This window comes from Microtus pennsylvanicus, chromosome 17, assembly GCF_037038515.1.
Source record: "Microtus pennsylvanicus isolate mMicPen1 chromosome 17, mMicPen1.hap1, whole genome shotgun sequence".
NCBI classification, from domain to species: Eukaryota; Metazoa; Chordata; class Mammalia; order Rodentia; family Cricetidae; genus Microtus; species Microtus pennsylvanicus.
In genome coordinates, this window is record NC_134595.1 from 5,599,121 (window position 1) to 5,616,799 (window position 17,679).

Consider the following 17,679-nt stretch of genomic DNA (forward strand, 5'->3'; position numbering starts at 1 on the left):
GGTTGTTGTGTGAGCTGTCATGTAAACCTAAAATCTTAGTGGTCCTTCTCGGAACCAATTTTGTGTGTGATTTTAAAATCAGTCTGAGGGTAAAACGGAAGCACTGTAGAAGTATCCATCTTCGATGTCAGTAATGTTACAAAATCCAAATTTTTCAATTTAAAATATATATAACTACTTCTAAAATTCAGATTTGCCTTCCCTCAAATATTTTGAGTTTTGTTTTAGCTGGTAGGGGCAGATGGAAAAAAAAAAAACCCAACTCTGTTCCCTAGTTCCCATCCTGTGTGGCAAGCTTAGGAGTAATACATGTCTAAAGGGTGTGTCTACTGTTGATATTTCACTGCAGCTACGTTAGAAATAGCTGCCATTGCTGCTGCTGTGCTGTACGGTCGGCACTGCTTGTCTCGGGGCAGCCGGGCACTCGGCCACATCTACTAATAACCACACAGAGGGGATCTTAAACGCTCTTATCCCGTCCGCAGGGCTTTTCATTGCTCACCGTAGGGGGCTAACGAACTGAAGCCTATGTACAAATAGTACACCTTGCACAGGACAGATGACAGGCATGCACACGGTCATAATCAACAGAAGCATGCCTTCTCACCGTATGTTGTCAGTTGTGTAAGAGTTCTTCATGGTACTTTTGTAACAAAGATTTCAGGGCTTCTGGGAAGGTCAGCCCTGCTTACAAGTGATAAAATGAATTACTTCAAATAATTTTTCTTTCCTTCCACAGTGTAACCTTAGCAATATATTACCACATAAAGAACAGGTGAGCTTCTTAAAACTTGTCTTACTATTGTACCTAATTACATAATACCAAATATAGTACTAAGATGTAATGTGGGTATCAGACTTTGTAGAGCGCTTTTATTAAATATTGAAATGAGTCTCTTATTACAGTTTCTTGTTCTTAAGATCCTTTAAGAGCTCTTAGTTATTGAAGGTTCTAAAAAGTATGGTTTTCTTATATCGATACTTGCTGGTTTATATATATTAAAATTAAAAACATACATTGTAACAAGCACAGTACTTTTCAAGCTTGATCCTACTAATTTTTTTAAACCAATTTCTTGTTGTGTCTGCATGCATTGTAGGATGTTTAACAATGTTACAATTGTCCACTCCCATTGTGACAATCAAAAATCACACCAAAGAACCACCTTAACATACTTTTTTTTAAAAAAAACTTTTTCTGCATCAAAATATTGAGAGAAGATACATTATTTGCATTCTTACAAATCTCTTTAACGTATAACTTAGTAGAAAGACAAGTATATTTTCATGTTTCTCTCTTCCCTTTCATCTGTTTTAAAGAAGCTAGAAGCCAGTCCTTATTCACATACATTTAAGAGGAAGTTATTTTTAAAGCTTTTAGATTTTTCTGATACTCTGTAGTACTACACTAAAGCTCCATAAGAATGCTCCATGGTAATAGTTTATATTTCACGGTGAATCTTTAGTACATAGTTCCATGGCATGTCCTGTCACAGGGAAGTAATGATCACCTTTGTGAGCACTGGAAAGCTGTCGGGCATGTATCACAATGCACACATCTTCCAAAAGCTTGACAGCTTGAATTTTATCATGACAAATTATATTTTCCTCAAAGTGACAGGCCCACTACATCCATCTTTGAGAGTAGTTGTGGTTATTCATGAAAATGATATTCTCTAATAAGGAGCTGGTTGAGTTCACAGGTAAATCACAAACACTGCGCGTGAAAAAGAAGGATCAGGATTTAGTGACATTAGTTTCCTGCTTCATCAAAGGCTGGAGAGCTCAGCAGCAGGCTTATAAAACACAAGTCCAGTGGCAGTGGAGAAGGTAACAAGGAGTGTGTGCACATTGCTTTCTCAGTCAGCACAGCGCTCGGCAGTGAGGAGCAGGCAGTGAGCAGCAGGCAGTGAGGAGCAGGCAGTGAGGAGCAGGCAGTGAGGAGCAGGCAGTGAGGAGCAGGCAGTGAGCAGCAGGCAGTGAGGAGCAGGCAGTGAGGAGCAGGCAGTGAGCAGCAGGCAGTGAGGAGCAGGCAGTGAGCAGCAGGCAGTGCTCTGATACAAAGGACAGTCGGGGCCGTGAGCCTCCTGCTGGGGGGGGGGGGACTCCTCATGAGTCCACAACTGCAGAGAGGCAGTGCTTAAATACGTGGGCTATTTGTCTGCTCAACCTTTAAGTAAAAAAAAGAAAAGAAAAGAAAAAGAAAAAGTGATGTTTTAAAATAAAAAGGGCATCTAAGTTTTAATTCGTAACTATTTAAAGAAGCAAGTGCATAATTTAAAAATAAACATAATGCAGAGAACTAAAGAGAGGCAGAAACTTGTGAAATTTAAACTCCATTCATCTTCACCCAAGTTGTAAGTTGTTGACTGATTTGGTTATTGACATCACTAACTGGTGGAGATGCTGCAGAACTGAATAGGAAGAGGTTTGAAGATGGAATCCAGGAGGAATTGTAAACTGTTGCTTTATTAAAGACTGGGCTTCTATTTCAGCCCCTACGTTCACAGTTTAACTAAGACGCTAACAGCCTGTGTTACCTGTTGAACTTTATAGGGATGCAAATAGATCCCTGGACATTTTTGATGAGAGATCACATCCACTCACAGTAAGTACCTGTTTGCTTTGTTTTTAAGTTGTATTTTTCTTTCCTAGAGCTGTGTTTATTCCATGCTTGTTTTGTTTGTTTGTTTGTTTGTTTTTGGTTTTGGTTTTTTTTGCGATTGATAGAGAAAGTTGCTCCTAGATTGAGTAAGGAGCCTTGTTTCATGACTGTGATAGAGAACAACAGGCTTGCTGCTATGTCAAGTGGTGACCTAAGGGAAAAACTGGATTGTCTAAATATCAGAAAACCCAGCTTTTCAACAGATCATCTTCAGTAACATCAAACTGTATAAATATTTGTAAATAAATTCAACAAATATGTACAATCTCTCAAGAAAATTAGGAAACTTTAAATCAGTTAAAATGGTATAAGCCAGGTGTGGTTGGGTACACCTGTAATCTCCATACCTTGAAGGTTGCAGCAGGACAAGGATTTGGAGAATAGCCTGTGCAACACAGTAAGACCCTGACTTGAAAAACAACCGAAGTAATCAATCAGCAAACAAAGAACCTATAAAAACTTAAATCACTTCCTCGGGCATATGTGGGCCACTCTTGATACTTAAGAGTGGCTGGTGAGTGTTATATGGACAAGTCAGTGTTAAGAGCCTATGGTTACAGGAAACTTTTTAAAAATGGTTTTTTTTTCCAAAGTTCATTGTAGACAGGTATGACCCTTGTGACATATTAGGATTAGTAAGGTTTCAGCATAAAAAGAATTGAAAAAGTTAAGGAGGAAAATAGAGGGGTATAAATTTTTTTAGCTTATGCTTGTGTGTCTTTTTAATAAATTACGAATGGATGTGGATAATTACGGTACAGCCGTATATTGCTTAACTGTGGATACATCATATGTGTTACGTGATTTCATTCTTCTGCCGACATCAGAGTACTTATCTCAGATGGCTACAGTATTACTTTTGATATTTTATGGAACTGATACTATATATTTGATCCGTCATTGCCTGAAATGTCCTCATGCCAATTGACTGTAAGATCCACAATGTTTATATTAAAAAAACTGAAAGTCACTGGGCATGATGAACGCACACTTTCAGTCTTCAAACTCAGGAGGAAGAGGCAGGTGGACCTCTAAAATTCAAGGCCAGCCTGATCTACATAGTGAGTCCAAGACAGCCAGGGCTACAAAGTGAACCCTGCCTCAAAACAAACATACCAACAAACAATGAAGTAAAAAAACTAAGTCAAACCACCTAGGCCAACAAGATGGCTCTGCAGGTAAAAGCACTTGCTGCCAAGCCTGGGGCCATGTCTGACCCCATGGCTGTGCCTTCCACACACATATATACAAATACACATGGTAAATGCTTAAAAAGCAGCCGTAGTACCCAATTGACTTATCTTGAAGAACTTGTGGGCACGATGTAAAGACTGCTATCTTAAGAATACTTAAAATGTCCTTCAGTCAATATTTATATTGTTTTTCTTTCAGAGAGAGAAAGTTCCAGAGGAGTACTTTAAGCATGACCCTGAACACAAATTTATTTACAGATTTGTCCGTACACTTTTTAGCGCTGCACAGCTGACAGCGGAATGTGCAATAGTGACGTTGGTAAGCAATTCCCTTCTGATCAAGCTTTATTAGAAAGTTTGTACCCAGATATGTTTAATCCCTGGAATTATCATAAGAACTTTAGTAAGAGGAACCTTTTCAAGGAATGCAAAGACACATATCTGCATTTAGCCTTCATTATGGTTTAAAAGTTGCCATTGCTTTTTATTATCACAAAGCATTTTCTGATAAAGGCAGTAAGAGGGAGTTCCCTTCCATACCTCAGTATACATACACAGGACATGTTAATGGGGCAGTAACAGACTCAAGTGGTTCATGGAAACTGGATCAGTGCAGTTTAGGGCACATGCCAGGCTGCAGCCCCAGGTGCTTCTGTTGTGTGCTGTGATTGATCTCTGCCCCGTTCTTTGTTCTTGGATAATGGGTGCTCCCCCACCTCCGCTGCCTTGTGTCTGCCTATGAAGTTCCCAGGTGTGTAGCACCAGTTCTTACAGAGACTTTGTGACCTTGCTGAGCTGCGGCTGTGGCCTGACCTTTGTGTACCCATCCAGAAGGCCTAGAGATCATTTTGAATAATGGGTGCTGTTCAAGTGGTTGGAATTCTACTACCCCAGCAATAAATTCATAGTGAAAAGTCAAATGCGTGGACCTGAGGAAAGAGTCCTTAGGTTGGTCCCTACTGCTTTAGTCAAATGTGTGGACCTGAGGAAAGAGTCCTTAGGTTGGTCCCTACTGCTTTAGCATCCACTTGACTCTGATGTGTGCCTGAGTAGAGGCCCAGTGGGCACTTCTGCCATGGAGGTAGGGAATGCAGGGTGGAGACTGGTGGGAGGGGGGTGGGTCCTTGTAAATTTTAAATATACAGGACTGCAGAATGAATTTGAGTCAGGGATAAAGACTTTAAAGTATTTGTTGAAGTGCAGAGAATGTTTACAGTAAAATGGACAGCCCTCACAGATCTACCGTCAATATTTAGGAGATGATTCTGTAAAGGAGGAGGCCAAGCACACCAGGAAGAAATCCAGGAATGAATAATAGAAGTCAAGATAAGTATGTTCCCACAATATGGCAGATGCTGTGAGGCAGAAGTGTGCACCCTGGACAGCTGCTCTACACCATTGTTGTAGCTTGGGGGCAGAGTAGAGAGCAGAAGGGATGAAAGTCTTGCCCTAAGAGTGTATATTCTAGGCAGGCGGTGGCGGTGCACACCTTTAATCCCAGCACTTGAGAAGCAGAGGCAGGTGGATCTCTATGAGTGCCAAGAGAGGCTCCAAAGCTACACAGAGAAACCCTGTCTCAAAAAACAAAAAATAAAAACAGAGTGCATATTCTAATGAGGAAGATCACAGGTGTTTTTGCAGTCTCAGATAGTTGTTGTATGCCATGAAAATTGAGCGTGGTGAAGGCTAGGTGACCAGAGAGCTTTCTGTTTAGATAGGATGAGTAAAAGACCTCCTTAGAGAAGTGGCATTTGAACAATGGCCTAACTGCAAAGAGGAAGGCAAGCTTATATTTGATAGGCTGGGAGCACTGCCAGAACTGATGCAAGAACATTCTATGTGCTCAAGGAAAGCAGGATGGCCATGTGGTGGGCGTGCGGACTAAGGGAATCGGGAGAGGAGATGCCAGGAACAATTCCACAGGGAAACGGTTCCAGGTTGACTAGTAACTTTTGGTAAGTCTTGAGCAGGGGGAAAATGATCTTAATTTAGGAGGCTTTCCTGTTTTTGGAGGGGTAGACTGTAATTGGAGGCCAGAATAGAGGCCAACAGAGTGTTAGGATGCATACAGGCAAGCATTGGAAAATGGCCCAGGATAGAAGTTATCAGGTTTCCATTGACGATAGCAAGAACACGTACTGCTTGCAGATTGGATATAGGGTAACATAGTCTGGGCTTCTTCAACTAGACATTGGAGAGTTGGAGTAAAAACATATTTGTTTGTAAGTGAAGGAGTGAAGAGCATGGCTAGAGCTATTTTAGAATAGTGATAACAGCCAGAGGCACACCCAAGTGTGTGCACTAAGTAGTGGGCTGGAGGTGAGCTGTTATGTGCACGATCTGGGGAGCTTGAGAAGCAGCTCTTGGGAGTGTGGTGAGTGGCATCAGAGCAATCTAAACATTTATGTTGAACTAGATCTCTGGCAGGGGGTAAAGACTTCAAAAAAGAAAGCCATTTGGGGGCAGGTGTTGTTCACAGTGGGATGGAGTCAAGCCTTCACATAGAAGAGCTGGCTTCAGTTGGGGAAAAGACACGGGAGGGCAAGTGTTCAGCTGTGTGATGGCACCTAACATACCTGTTGGGAAACGGCAGCCAGGCTGTGCAGTGCTCCAGTGCTCCTTGACTGTCTCTGAGAAAGACTCATTCCGTGAGTACTTGGCAGTGCCGAGTGTGTGGATGGGAAGGTAACGTCACGGAGAACACGCAGTATTTGGTGGGCAACCTTCCAAAATCTGAGCCATTAGTCTAATGACCTTAAGACAGTGACTGACTCTTCTTGATATTAAAGCGCTTACATACCATTTATGGGGTGCCTTCCACATCAGAGCTCAGCACCTGGTCTCTGCCAACTGTAGGATACAAATCTTTGTCATTCTCCAAACTGATTGGCATTAGCATTTACACATGTACAGTGATTTTACCATTGTCACTAATCTAAAGGTGATTTTTAAAGCATATATGGGCTGAGCAGGGTGGCTCATGTATGTAATCGTTGCACTTGGGAGACTGAAGCAGAAGGATCACAAGTTCAGAGCCAGTCTGAGCTACTTAGTGATACCCTGCCTCACAAAGCAAGGAAGGGTTATATGCAAACACTGCCATACACACACACACACATGCCATATATATGCACGTACTCACACGTACATGTACATATGTATGTATGTATGTATGTATGTATGTATAGGTTTAAGCATTTTTGAGCCTAAAAACAATCTCCCTTGGATACCAAAGAACAACTGATGCCTTTCAGAATTTTGAAGTAACAACTCCTAGCTTGCTCCACAGTCTTCACTAAACTCAAGTAACTTCACCCAGTTGGTTATAGCCAAGGCCTTAGATAGGTTTAGGAACACTCATGAGAATGGCTCACAAACTGCTGGCCACTTTGAGTTCCGAGGATAAACTGGCAGCTCCGCTACCACCTTAAAGCCACAAGAGAGAAAATGGCTTCTTGGAAGTGATAACGGAGAGGGAGAACCGAGGTGTAAAGGACCGCCCTTGGGTGCAGGTGATTCCTTATGAAGGCATTGTGCCTGTGGTGCTGTCTGCCCAGTAGCCACTGGGAGGCTCTCTTGTCCTCCTTCCACACAGGGTTACTATGGACTGAAGACTGGCAGCTGTAAAACCATGTATAATTCCATGGGAGAGACTTGGGGTTACTGAACAGCCCGAGTCTGCACTGGCCTGCTGGCTGCTCTGCAAGCATGATTATAGCTCTCTTCAGGACACCTGTTCCTAAGGGACAGGGTAGGCAGCAGAGAAGTCTGACCACCTGCTGAGGTCTCTGCAGCACTGCGTAGTAAAACACAGAGGAGGCCTGTCACTCATAAACACAGCTCTGAACTGAAGACCAGTGCTCTACTTTTGCAGGTTTACTTGGAGAGACTCTTAACTTACGCTGAGATTGACATTTGTCCCACTAACTGGAAAAGAATTGTTTTGGGAGCCATTCTTCTTGCCTCTAAGGTGTGGGATGACCAGGCTGTATGGAATGTGGACTACTGCCAGATCCTCAAGGACATCACCGTTGAGGACATGTGAGTTCATAAGGTTTCGCTGAACTTCCTAACCGTTTTCTAGTACTCTTAATTTGCTCCCATAAAGTTTTACATAAAACTTAAAGAATGTTTTTAAAGGTTGTTTTAAACAGTTAGTGGAAACAGACATAAAATTATTCTTTCAGTCCAGCTGTGTAACAGTCTGTATTTTCTTTCATTAACTGATGTAGTATTTATATAATGTGTTTGATAAACTGAGAGGTATTTTTCTTGTGACTTTGGTGACCTTTGCAAGGACAACATAACACTTTTGCTTTTTAAAATCACTATTGTCTCCCATTTTAAGGGGCCATGCCTAGCTCTTGAAATGTGGCTGCAAGTGTCCGTGTCTTAGCCTCTGCGCCTGTTTCGTTGTGTAGTCACTTCTGCTGGACCTACACTAACTTTTTTTTTAAATCTGAGCATCTATAACAGAAATCATGAGGTACAAAAGTAAAAGTTTCAGGAGATGCTCCTGCCTCCTCTCCATGTGGAGTGTTTGTTTTTAGAAACTGGTCTTGATGGGCTTGGAAGCTCCAGGATTCCTCTCAGACAGGCAGTCCTAGAAGCAGCTCAGGGCCTTCACCAGAAAATGAGCACCCTCAGCCCTTGTCCAGTCAGAGCAACCCTCTGCAGGCCCAGGATTGCCGAGAGCATGGCCTTAGTGATGGCCACTAGCCTGGTGTTGGAGTGCACCATGGGCTTCAGTCCAGTACTCATGCAGTGAAGGGAAGGCTGTGCAGTCTGCAAGCAAGAGGAGCTTGCAAACTCTGACAGTGAGAATGTCTCTGTGGGGAGTACTTAAGAAAAAGCATAGTGATGCAGAAACTCCTTGATTATATTGACCACCACAGGAAGATCAGGATATACTGAGAGTAATAGAAGTTACCTATTCCTGTAGTTAGGACCGTCACTCAGAATTACCAGACTGTTTATAACTCAAGTCACTAAGAGACCACTGTTGGCAGCAGCTGGTGAAAATGGCCACGTTCGTGTGGCACTGGTAGGTATCTTCTGTGACAACGAAATCTGAAACAGATGGACGTACTTTGGAAGTCACCAAGTCACTGTGTCAGTCATCTACAGACTGGTCCTGGGAAGAAGCAAGATATGTAATATGAAAACATCTAAAACCTACACTCCGCTGCCAGGGGCTCTAGCTGTAGCTGTAAGACCAGAAAAGATGCGGGCAAACATTTGGCTTTCCCCAGACGTGAACGCAGCACTGCACTCTGAGCAGAGAAGCATCAGGAGCTCCTTGCTAACAGTCGCCTTTTGTTTAGGTCGAGAGCCAAAGAGCAAGACAATGAGGTTGATACGCACTTGTCTCCTCTTGCTGCTGGCTATTTGTAGTGCAAATTAAAAGCTAAAAATCAGTATCTATCAGATTTTCCTCAAAATTTTCCACCACGTATGTGTCTTATTAGGATATATTTCTGTTTTAAAAAACAAGTTAACTAGGCAGCTGCTGCTCAGAAAATGTGCTGTGCCGGTGAATGGTTTGTATTCAGCCATGTAAGGGAAAAACAACAACAAAAACCCAGAAGGTGCATATTCTGTTGGCATAATGCTTTTCTTCAGTGATGAAGCCTCTATTAATAGACATGTTAATCCCATGAAGGACTGTATTTCCCCACAGTTAAGATGCATTAGTGAGGGAAGTATAAAAGGAGAGTGAAGTACGTTTATTCCTGTAGCAAATTAAGTCTTGATTACCTGATTATTAAAACATTATCTGATTTACATTTCTATAGGCTTATTGCCATGTGAACAGGAAATTAATTTTGGAAGTAGACTGTTTAGCTTTAATTTTAACAAATGAGAAAACCTTATTTTACCTACTTTCCGTATAGAATGAGACAGTGAAAAAAATTTAGAACCAAGAAAAAAATCTGTTCTAAGACAAGCCCCTGTTGGGTTTGCTTAAGTATTTATAATTTGTCTATAGTTTGTTCAGGGTTATGACTGGTGAAGTTTACTCTCATTTTGTGTTTTTTAAACCTTCAGCAAGTTCAGTGCGGTCACACATGTCCGTCCCCCACCCCCCTATTGAGTTCACTCCTCTGTGCACACTGTCCTGGCTAGGGTTTTATTCCCAGCACAGGAACAGGTTTGCTAGTACAGTGTTCTAACAGACATAGTATACTGAAGTGGGCTTAGTCTTTGATCTCTCTGCTGTCCAGAGTTTAAAATGAGTATCGTGACTGTCGTAGTGACAGTTGGTCACCTTAGCGTAATATCAAGGTGAGCAGAAACTTACATTGTGCCCTTTGACATAGATAGCCTCATGTGCCGGGGCGGGGGAAGGGATTTCCTTTCCCATCCAGTGCGGCTTATTTATTTATTTATTTGAGATGAATCCTTGTTGCCTCAAGAGTTTTTCCCCCTCAGAGATAATAGCGTGGCTCTCGATGGATCCATTTGTTGCCGTGGTGATGTGCCCACTCCTTTTGTTGGCGCTTCTCTACTTCAATAAGCCCCTTCCTGTTATCAGCCCAGGGAAAATGTCTGCAAGTTCTTCAGAGCTAATAAACAGCATACATCATTCCTTTCATCTGCTCACTATAGCGGGCCGTGTGAGTGAGCGTGGACTACGGGTCGTCCAGCTGCACTAATGGAACTCTGAAGAATGAGCCTGCCAGGCAGCAGCACAAGTGCACGAGAGGAGGGCTGTAACCTTTCCCTCCCAAACTCAGAGTGCCGGGATGCCGAAGGGACCACGGAGAGTTCTACCTTGGTTAAGCATTATTCTGTTAAGCCAGCTGGGTAGCCTTCATGTGTTCCAAAACAAAATTTAGACCTATTCTAGAAGCTCTGAATGATAATTTTGAAGATAGCCCAGTTGACTAAAATTGTACTGTGTGAGTTTTGCTGTGTTCCTCCTCCTCCAGGAATGAGATGGAAAGGCATTTCTTGGAGCTGCTCCAGTTCAATATCAACGTTCCTGCCAGTGTTTATGCCAAATACTACTTTGACCTTCGCTCCTTAGCAGATGACAACAACCTGAATTTTCTGTTTGCTCCTCTCAGCAAAGAAAGAGCACAGAACCTAGAGGTAAGGCTGGGCACCCACCCAGCACCTGTGAGGACAGCGGGAAGCTTCTAAGTTAACACATTGAAGATGTTATTATCTCTTTGGCATCATATTTCCTGGGCCTTTTATGGTTTCCACAAGTATCTACATTATATAGAGAGGTAGATCTTGCCTCCTGTGATCACAATTCAGTCTTGTAGTTATAATTGTTTCCCTTTTGAAGCTCTGCATTCCCACATAATCATATGTGGATAGCTTTTTGAAATTATATTCTTAATTATTCCTACCTACAAATCACAACTCTGCTGCATTTCACTCGGTTACAATTTGTCAGTAGAATATCATGAGTGTATTAGCAACATTAGCGATGAAAACAAGAGGCCTGTGTTTAGGATGCAAAATGCAGGTGTATTTCTCATACTGGATATAGTGTTTTCATAAAAGTGGTAACAAGGCTAGGGAGATGGCTCAGAGATTTCTCGAGGGTGCATCCGAGTTCAAATATAAGTAACATGATATTGATGTAATAAGCCTGTCTGCATCTTTGAAAACTCAGTTTGGATGTGTGTGGTGTGTGCATTTGTGTGGTGGCCAGAGGCTGCCATAGATATGTCTTCCTCAGTCACTCTCCACTTCCATCTTGTTGAAATAGGGCATCTGTCTCGTTGAAACTGGAAGCTTACCAGGTTGCTAGATGGCTTGCTGAGGCTCTGGCTTCCTCCTTTCACTAGTTAGGAGCATGGGAATTGTAGGCGTGTGTTCCCATGTGCCAAGGTATCCAAACTCCAGTTCTCATGCATGCTCAGCCAGCACTTTTCCTTCAGAGCCCAAGGAACCCAGTTTTCATAACCCTGGAAAGATTAGGAAACTAACAGGAAGTAGCATCCCCAAGGCAGAGCACTGTAGACCTTTGTCCTCAGAGAGCCCAGGGGCTGCATCTGTTAGAATCTAAAGGTGGCTGAGTATACCAGTTAAGTCTCCATCCACTCCATGGAGCTAGTTTGTGTTCCTTTTTTTTTTTTTGCTTTATTTTTCTTAAGGTTCCATTCCTTTTTTAAATCTCTGTGTTCTGTGTGATCGCCTTTCCTAGGCCATTTCAAGATTGTGTGAAGACAAATACAAGGACTTGTGTAGAGCCGCGGTGAGAAGATCTTTAAGCGCTGATAATTTCATTGCTATCCGGCGCTCTAACGCCATCCTCTCGTAAGAGAGCCCTGAGGAGTGAGAGCACCAGGCTCCTCGTTGATAAAGACTACAGAAAGAGCCCCTCTCCTGGCCAGAGACCGGCAGGGGGACTCCAGCCAATGGAAAGACAGTGAATGCTGACTCCATAGGAAAGAATGGGACCTTGTCAAAGCAACCACTCTCTGTCCTTTGTAATGTAAAGTTACAAAAACCACTCCAAAGCAAAAGCTCTGACCACACACAGATATTGCTTACCATGTAGGCCGATGGCTGTGAAATATGTGAGGTTTTTAAATTGTTTCAACTTTTAAACTTTCGTTTGAGACAGGGTCTTATGTAGCCTGGGCTAGCCTCAAACTCAATATATGACTGAGGCTGGCTTTGAACTCCTAATCTTCCTGCCTCTACCTCCCAAATGCTGGGATTCCCATGCCTGGCTCAGATTTTTAGACTTTAAAGACACTAACCATATAACTTTGGTTTTTCTTGTTTTTCTTGCTCCCTACCCCCGTCCAACTGCTGCATATGCTGATTCAGTGTTACCATTAAAACATGAGACTTCTTCCCATTTGTGGTGCTGGGAATCAAACTGAGGACTTAGCATGTGCTTGGTGAGCACTTGACCACTGAGCTACACTTCTCAGCCCCAAGCATGGGATACTTAACACTCATGAAGCCACCTAGGAGCAGAATGTAGCATCATTGGGTATTAAAAGTTCTTCTACTGTGTCATCAAAGCTGCTAGGCATTATTGGCAATCAGTTTCAGTTACCTGGGTCACAGTCACCATTCGTATTCCTTGCCAGCTCTGCTCACTAGCTTCTTGTTATGTTTGGAGCCTTGAAGAAAAGGTATCAGTTGTTGACTGCTTCTGTTGGGTCCACGCTGCATTTCCTGTAAACTATTAATGGTGCTTCTCATTATCCAATGGTTTTCCTCATGTTAACAAGTGTATTAAAAGATATTTTCACAATGCCAAACAACATAGTGGTCCAGTGATCATGAGCAAATATCTAAAAGACAAGGTGTCCCCAAAATTAGTGATGCTTTTTTTACATTTAGTGTTCTGTGCCTGGGCTCTTGGGACACTGCAGCAGACATAGAAAAACAACAAACTTTCACAAAAACATCATTTCAAAGTTTTAATTTTACCAATTTGAAATAATTAAGCTTTTAATTATTGTTTCTCTTGGCAATTGCAAACTATGAACCAAAAAAAATAAAATAAAAATAAAGGCTTGATATTCCAAATTTGGGGGATTAAGTTGAAAAAAAGGTAAAGTAAAACTTTTAAATAATGTTTCATTATTTTGTAGTGTTTATAACTCTACACTATCAAAGTTTAAACCTGCATTGAGATTTGGGGGTTCCTGTGTATTTCCATGGAAGTACTCCCCTCAGGTAGTTCTAATTGCTCTGATCACCTAAGTGTCTTTACATTCAGTTAAGGGAGGTTATGAAGAACACTGTTAACTCACATATAATACATGTAAAAAAAATCAGATCCTCAAACAGCAGATAAAAAAAAAACACCTCTATCCTGCACGTTTGCCTGCCTGGGTGCAGCATCTTCTAAACTGCACCCAGGAGCCCTGAGCAAGGCTTTAAAAGGTGGGGAGGAAATGGTTAGGAAAACGATGACAGCAGCGCCTAAATTTGAAATAACAAAAATATTTGTTTTTTCAACCCCACGCATTCTATTCTCATGTGTAACCTTGGGAATCTTACCTGCTAGCATTCTGTGGGCCAAAATACTTCCTCTTGTGGCCGCAGCGCTTCACACGCTCAGTGCTGCCGGGTTCTTCGTTTGGAAAGGACAGACATAAATGTTAAGGAAAGATGTATGAAATATTACAATCTACCACCTCAAAAAACATTGTTTATGGAGTTCAGAGCGTAGAGATTCAAGTATTGATTGCAGTTTTATTTTGAAAAGAATGCTACAACTTAATGTGGTTTTTCTTTCTCATGTTTATATTAAAAGAGAAGCTAATAAATTCTATTTTAATTAAAATATGGCTAGTGTTGTTTGTACCACTTCTCTGTCCACAGGGCATTATATAGCTCTAGAACGTGTGTTTTTTACCTTGGTCTGAAAACTTTTACATAGTTTTCAACTGACCAAGCTGCTTTGATTCATGGTCTAGTTCAGGACTAGTGGTGGTCTCTTCTGCTTAGACTGTTTTCTGCCTGAAGATATTATACCAGGAGTCTGTCTAGCCATGGTACCTAGTGACATCGTGCAGCACTGGCACATTTGAATAGTTCATCGTGGAGAGTCAGGAAGGATCCCAGTAGATGTGATTATAGGTATACACCAAAGAGAAAGAAGTAGCTAGAATAGTGTCAAATTAGTACATGTTCCACAGGGAATAAAACAAGTATGGGAATTTGGATTGAGGTTTGAGGTTGCTTAAAATTCGCCTTATGATGTTTCAAGTCTGCATTCCATGTGGGATAAACCCAATCAACCTAAGGGTGTTGTTTTTGTTTTGAACAGGAATGTCACCCTTGGCAGGTCTGGAAATGTTGAACAGCCCTGCCTCTGCTCATTGGTGAGGGTCCTGACATAAACAGTTGGTATTAAGTCCTGCTTGTGCTACACATACAAGAAGTCAGATCTTTCCGTGATGGGCCCCTTTGTTCTTGACATAGGATAACTGAACTGACAATTTTAGGAAGGGAAAATCTGTCATAAATAACATAAGCCTTTAATCCCAGCACCCAGGATGCAGAGGCAGGCCGTGGATCTCTGAGTTTGAGGCCAGCATGGTTACACAGAGAAACCCTATCTTGAGAGGCCAGCATGGTTACACAGAGAAACCCTATCTTGAAAAAAACCAAAAACACACATAAGAATTTGTATCTTGCAGCCAGAGAGATGGCTCAGTGGGTGAGAGCCTGTATTGCTTTTGCAGAGTACCTGAGTTCGAGTCCCAACATCTATATCAGGTACCTAATGGCTGTAACTACAGCTTTCAATAGATCTGACATGCTGCTGTTGCATGGGTGTTGAGATGTTGTAACAGTGATCTGAGAAAGGGATTGTGTCTGCAGGAAGTAGGTACCATGAGTATCACTGGGAATTGCTTTTCCCTCTTTGACCTTGATACTAGAATATGAGTCATTTTGATAAGTGGGAAATTAGATCAACTGAGAATGTAAATGTCACTGAAAGTGGGTAGGGTCTCCTGACAGACAAGGCATGAAAACCAGATCACCAGTAGGGTGCTAACTAGCATCTTCTCAGGGCTCTGTACTCTGAGAAGATGACACAAAGGAACGTCTGCCTGGATCGTCCATTCCGCATTTGTTTTAAAAGACTGGTGGTGATGGTTGTCTGTCTGGTTCTTAATTTAGCCTCTAGTAATTTAGACTTCAACTATTTAAAATTTGTATTTATTTTTGAGACAAGGTCTCACTATGCAGGCCTCACTGGCCTGGCACTTGCTCTGTAGATGAGGCTGGCTTTGAACTCAGAGATCCTCCTGCCTCTGCCTCTGCCTCCAGAGTGCTGAGATAAAAGGCATGTACCACACTGACCTCAGAGTTTTAACTAGTGTATGATAATTGGATTATACAGAAAAGAAAGATCTGAAGTGCATGTTTGATCCCAGTAAAACTACCATTCCTGCAGGCTGAAAAGTGGTTGCTTAGTAATTCCCTCTGTTTAGGATTTGATTTCTTTGACTGCATCAGATTCTAACCCAGCCCACCCTTTCATATTTCCTGTTTTTTTTTTTAATTTAACAACACAGAACTTTGGTTTTATGACAGCTCAGCTTGGTTTAGTTTATTACATCCCTAAATACAGTATTCCCTGGCTCAAAGACATCATCAGTATTAACAACACAGGTATCAGGTTAGACTGCTTTCATAAGCTAAGCTTTGCAGGGTAACTCAAACCTTTCACAACTCAGGTCTGCCTGCCTGGTCCTTCACCCAGAGCTGCATTCTTAAGATAATACTGTTTGGAAAGAAAGCCCTCAGCAGAGAACTATCCCAAGGTAAAGTGCTAGTTTTTATGCAAACTGCCCAGTATGGGCCAACAAGTCCAGCATAAGATTACCTCAGTCTGCCAGCCACATAACCTGTCTGGTGGCCTGACACTGTGCCAGCAAATGCCAGGAAGGATAGGATAGGGCAGTTTCCCCTCGCACTTGAGAGCAACCTTGGTTTCTTGGGCTCTTTTCACTCAGCCGGTTGAAGTGGGTCTTCCAGAAAGAGAACATCACTTGCTGAGATAAATGTTAGCAATCCCACCTTGTGCTTTGAACTCTTTGGGGTGCAGGAAGGGATGTGTATAGATGAGGGATCCTGACTCCAGTGGAAAGTTAACATTCTTTTAAAAGGGAAAAGTTTGGAAAGTCTTTAATAAAATATTTTTAAAACACCTAGCCTTACAACTGCTGTAAAAAGTGCAGTTTCAGTGTGACCAAGGAAATTCATTTGTATTCCCAGAACTTAAGAGCCTCAGCAAGATACCAAATAATGTATTTCTGAGGTCCTCAAAGGATACCCAGATAAACATGCCTTAAAAAACCCTGCTGCTCCCTTTCCTTACCCTTCAAGTCTATAGAGCACCTGAAGTTCAAATGGTTATTCTCTAGTAGAACTAATCCCTCAACGGACTGAGCTTCTTTATGCCCCCCCTCCCCCCGCGACTTACCTGGCTCAAGCCCCTGAGGGCCTGCTGCAGTAGACACCACAGCTTTGTCACCTGCAACCTTTCTGGCCAATGTCCAATATGGCACGCCTCACGCTGGCTACCATAAAAGCCCTCCATTGGCGCCAGGTTCAAGGAAATGCAGACTTTCTGTGGCTTACAGGATAACCGGCTACTTAGCTCACCTGCGCCAGCCCACCCACACTCCCAGAGCAGTCACTTCCAACTCAACACTGCTTGGCAGTTCCATGACTTAATTTAGTGCATTTAAATATCCCACTGTTTCCCCGTCGGGTCACCACACCAGCTCTCATCAGATGAAAACCCACGAACAGTGAGCCTTCTCTAAATGTAATACTACGGTATCTTGAACTCTGGGTCCCAGGACATTAGTATGAAATCTGATGGAGTAAGACTTTCTAGTTGCAACACGTACCATGGTTGAGACATTAACACATGCTTGATCCCAGCAATCCCAGAGGCAGGTGGATCTCTGAGTTTAGGCCAGCCTATGGTCTACATGGTTTCAGGATAGCTATCACTACATAGAGAGACTCTGTCTCAAAACAAACAAAAAAATAACAGAGGATTAGCATTAGAAGTGAGGGTAAGGAACAAACAAGGACTCCTAATTATACATGCAATTTTTTAAATGAGTAATCTTAGATTTACATAAAACTACTCCCAAATTTAAATATCTTTATAAAAAACAAAACCCAGCAAAGGTCCCAGGGCTAACTAAATCTCCAGTCCTGGGGCCGAGACTGGGATGCATTTCCCAGGAAGAGCCCCCATTGATTATGATGCAGACCCTGAGAAAGCTGGCCTCTCTTCCCAGGAAGAGCTGCAGACTCCTAGCTTGACCTGATTTAACCTTTTAAATATGAACCCCCAAA

At 42.2% G+C, this 17,679-nt stretch overlaps 1 protein-coding gene across 2 annotated transcripts in view; it reads left to right on the forward strand.

Moving 5' to 3' along the window:
• Ccnyl1 (cyclin Y like 1) overlaps window positions 1-14,112 on the forward strand; it is a 33,112-nt gene extending 19,000 nt beyond the window's left edge. The window contains exons 5-10 of one of the 2 annotated variants that reach the window (XM_075951441.1): window positions 740-775; window positions 2,557-2,608; window positions 4,058-4,177; window positions 7,733-7,899; window positions 10,791-10,953; window positions 12,023-14,112. In XM_075951441.1, the coding sequence (XP_075807556.1) occupies window positions 740-775; window positions 2,557-2,608; window positions 4,058-4,177; window positions 7,733-7,899; window positions 10,791-10,953; window positions 12,023-12,139 (655 nt within the window). In that variant the 3' untranslated portion in view covers window positions 12,140-14,112. The remainder of the gene's footprint in view (window positions 1-739; window positions 776-2,556; window positions 2,609-4,057; window positions 4,178-7,732; window positions 7,900-10,790; window positions 10,954-12,022) is intronic. The other variant, XM_075951442.1, reaches the window with a different exon arrangement.
• The last annotated feature ends 3,567 nt before the right edge of the window (window positions 14,113-17,679 follow it).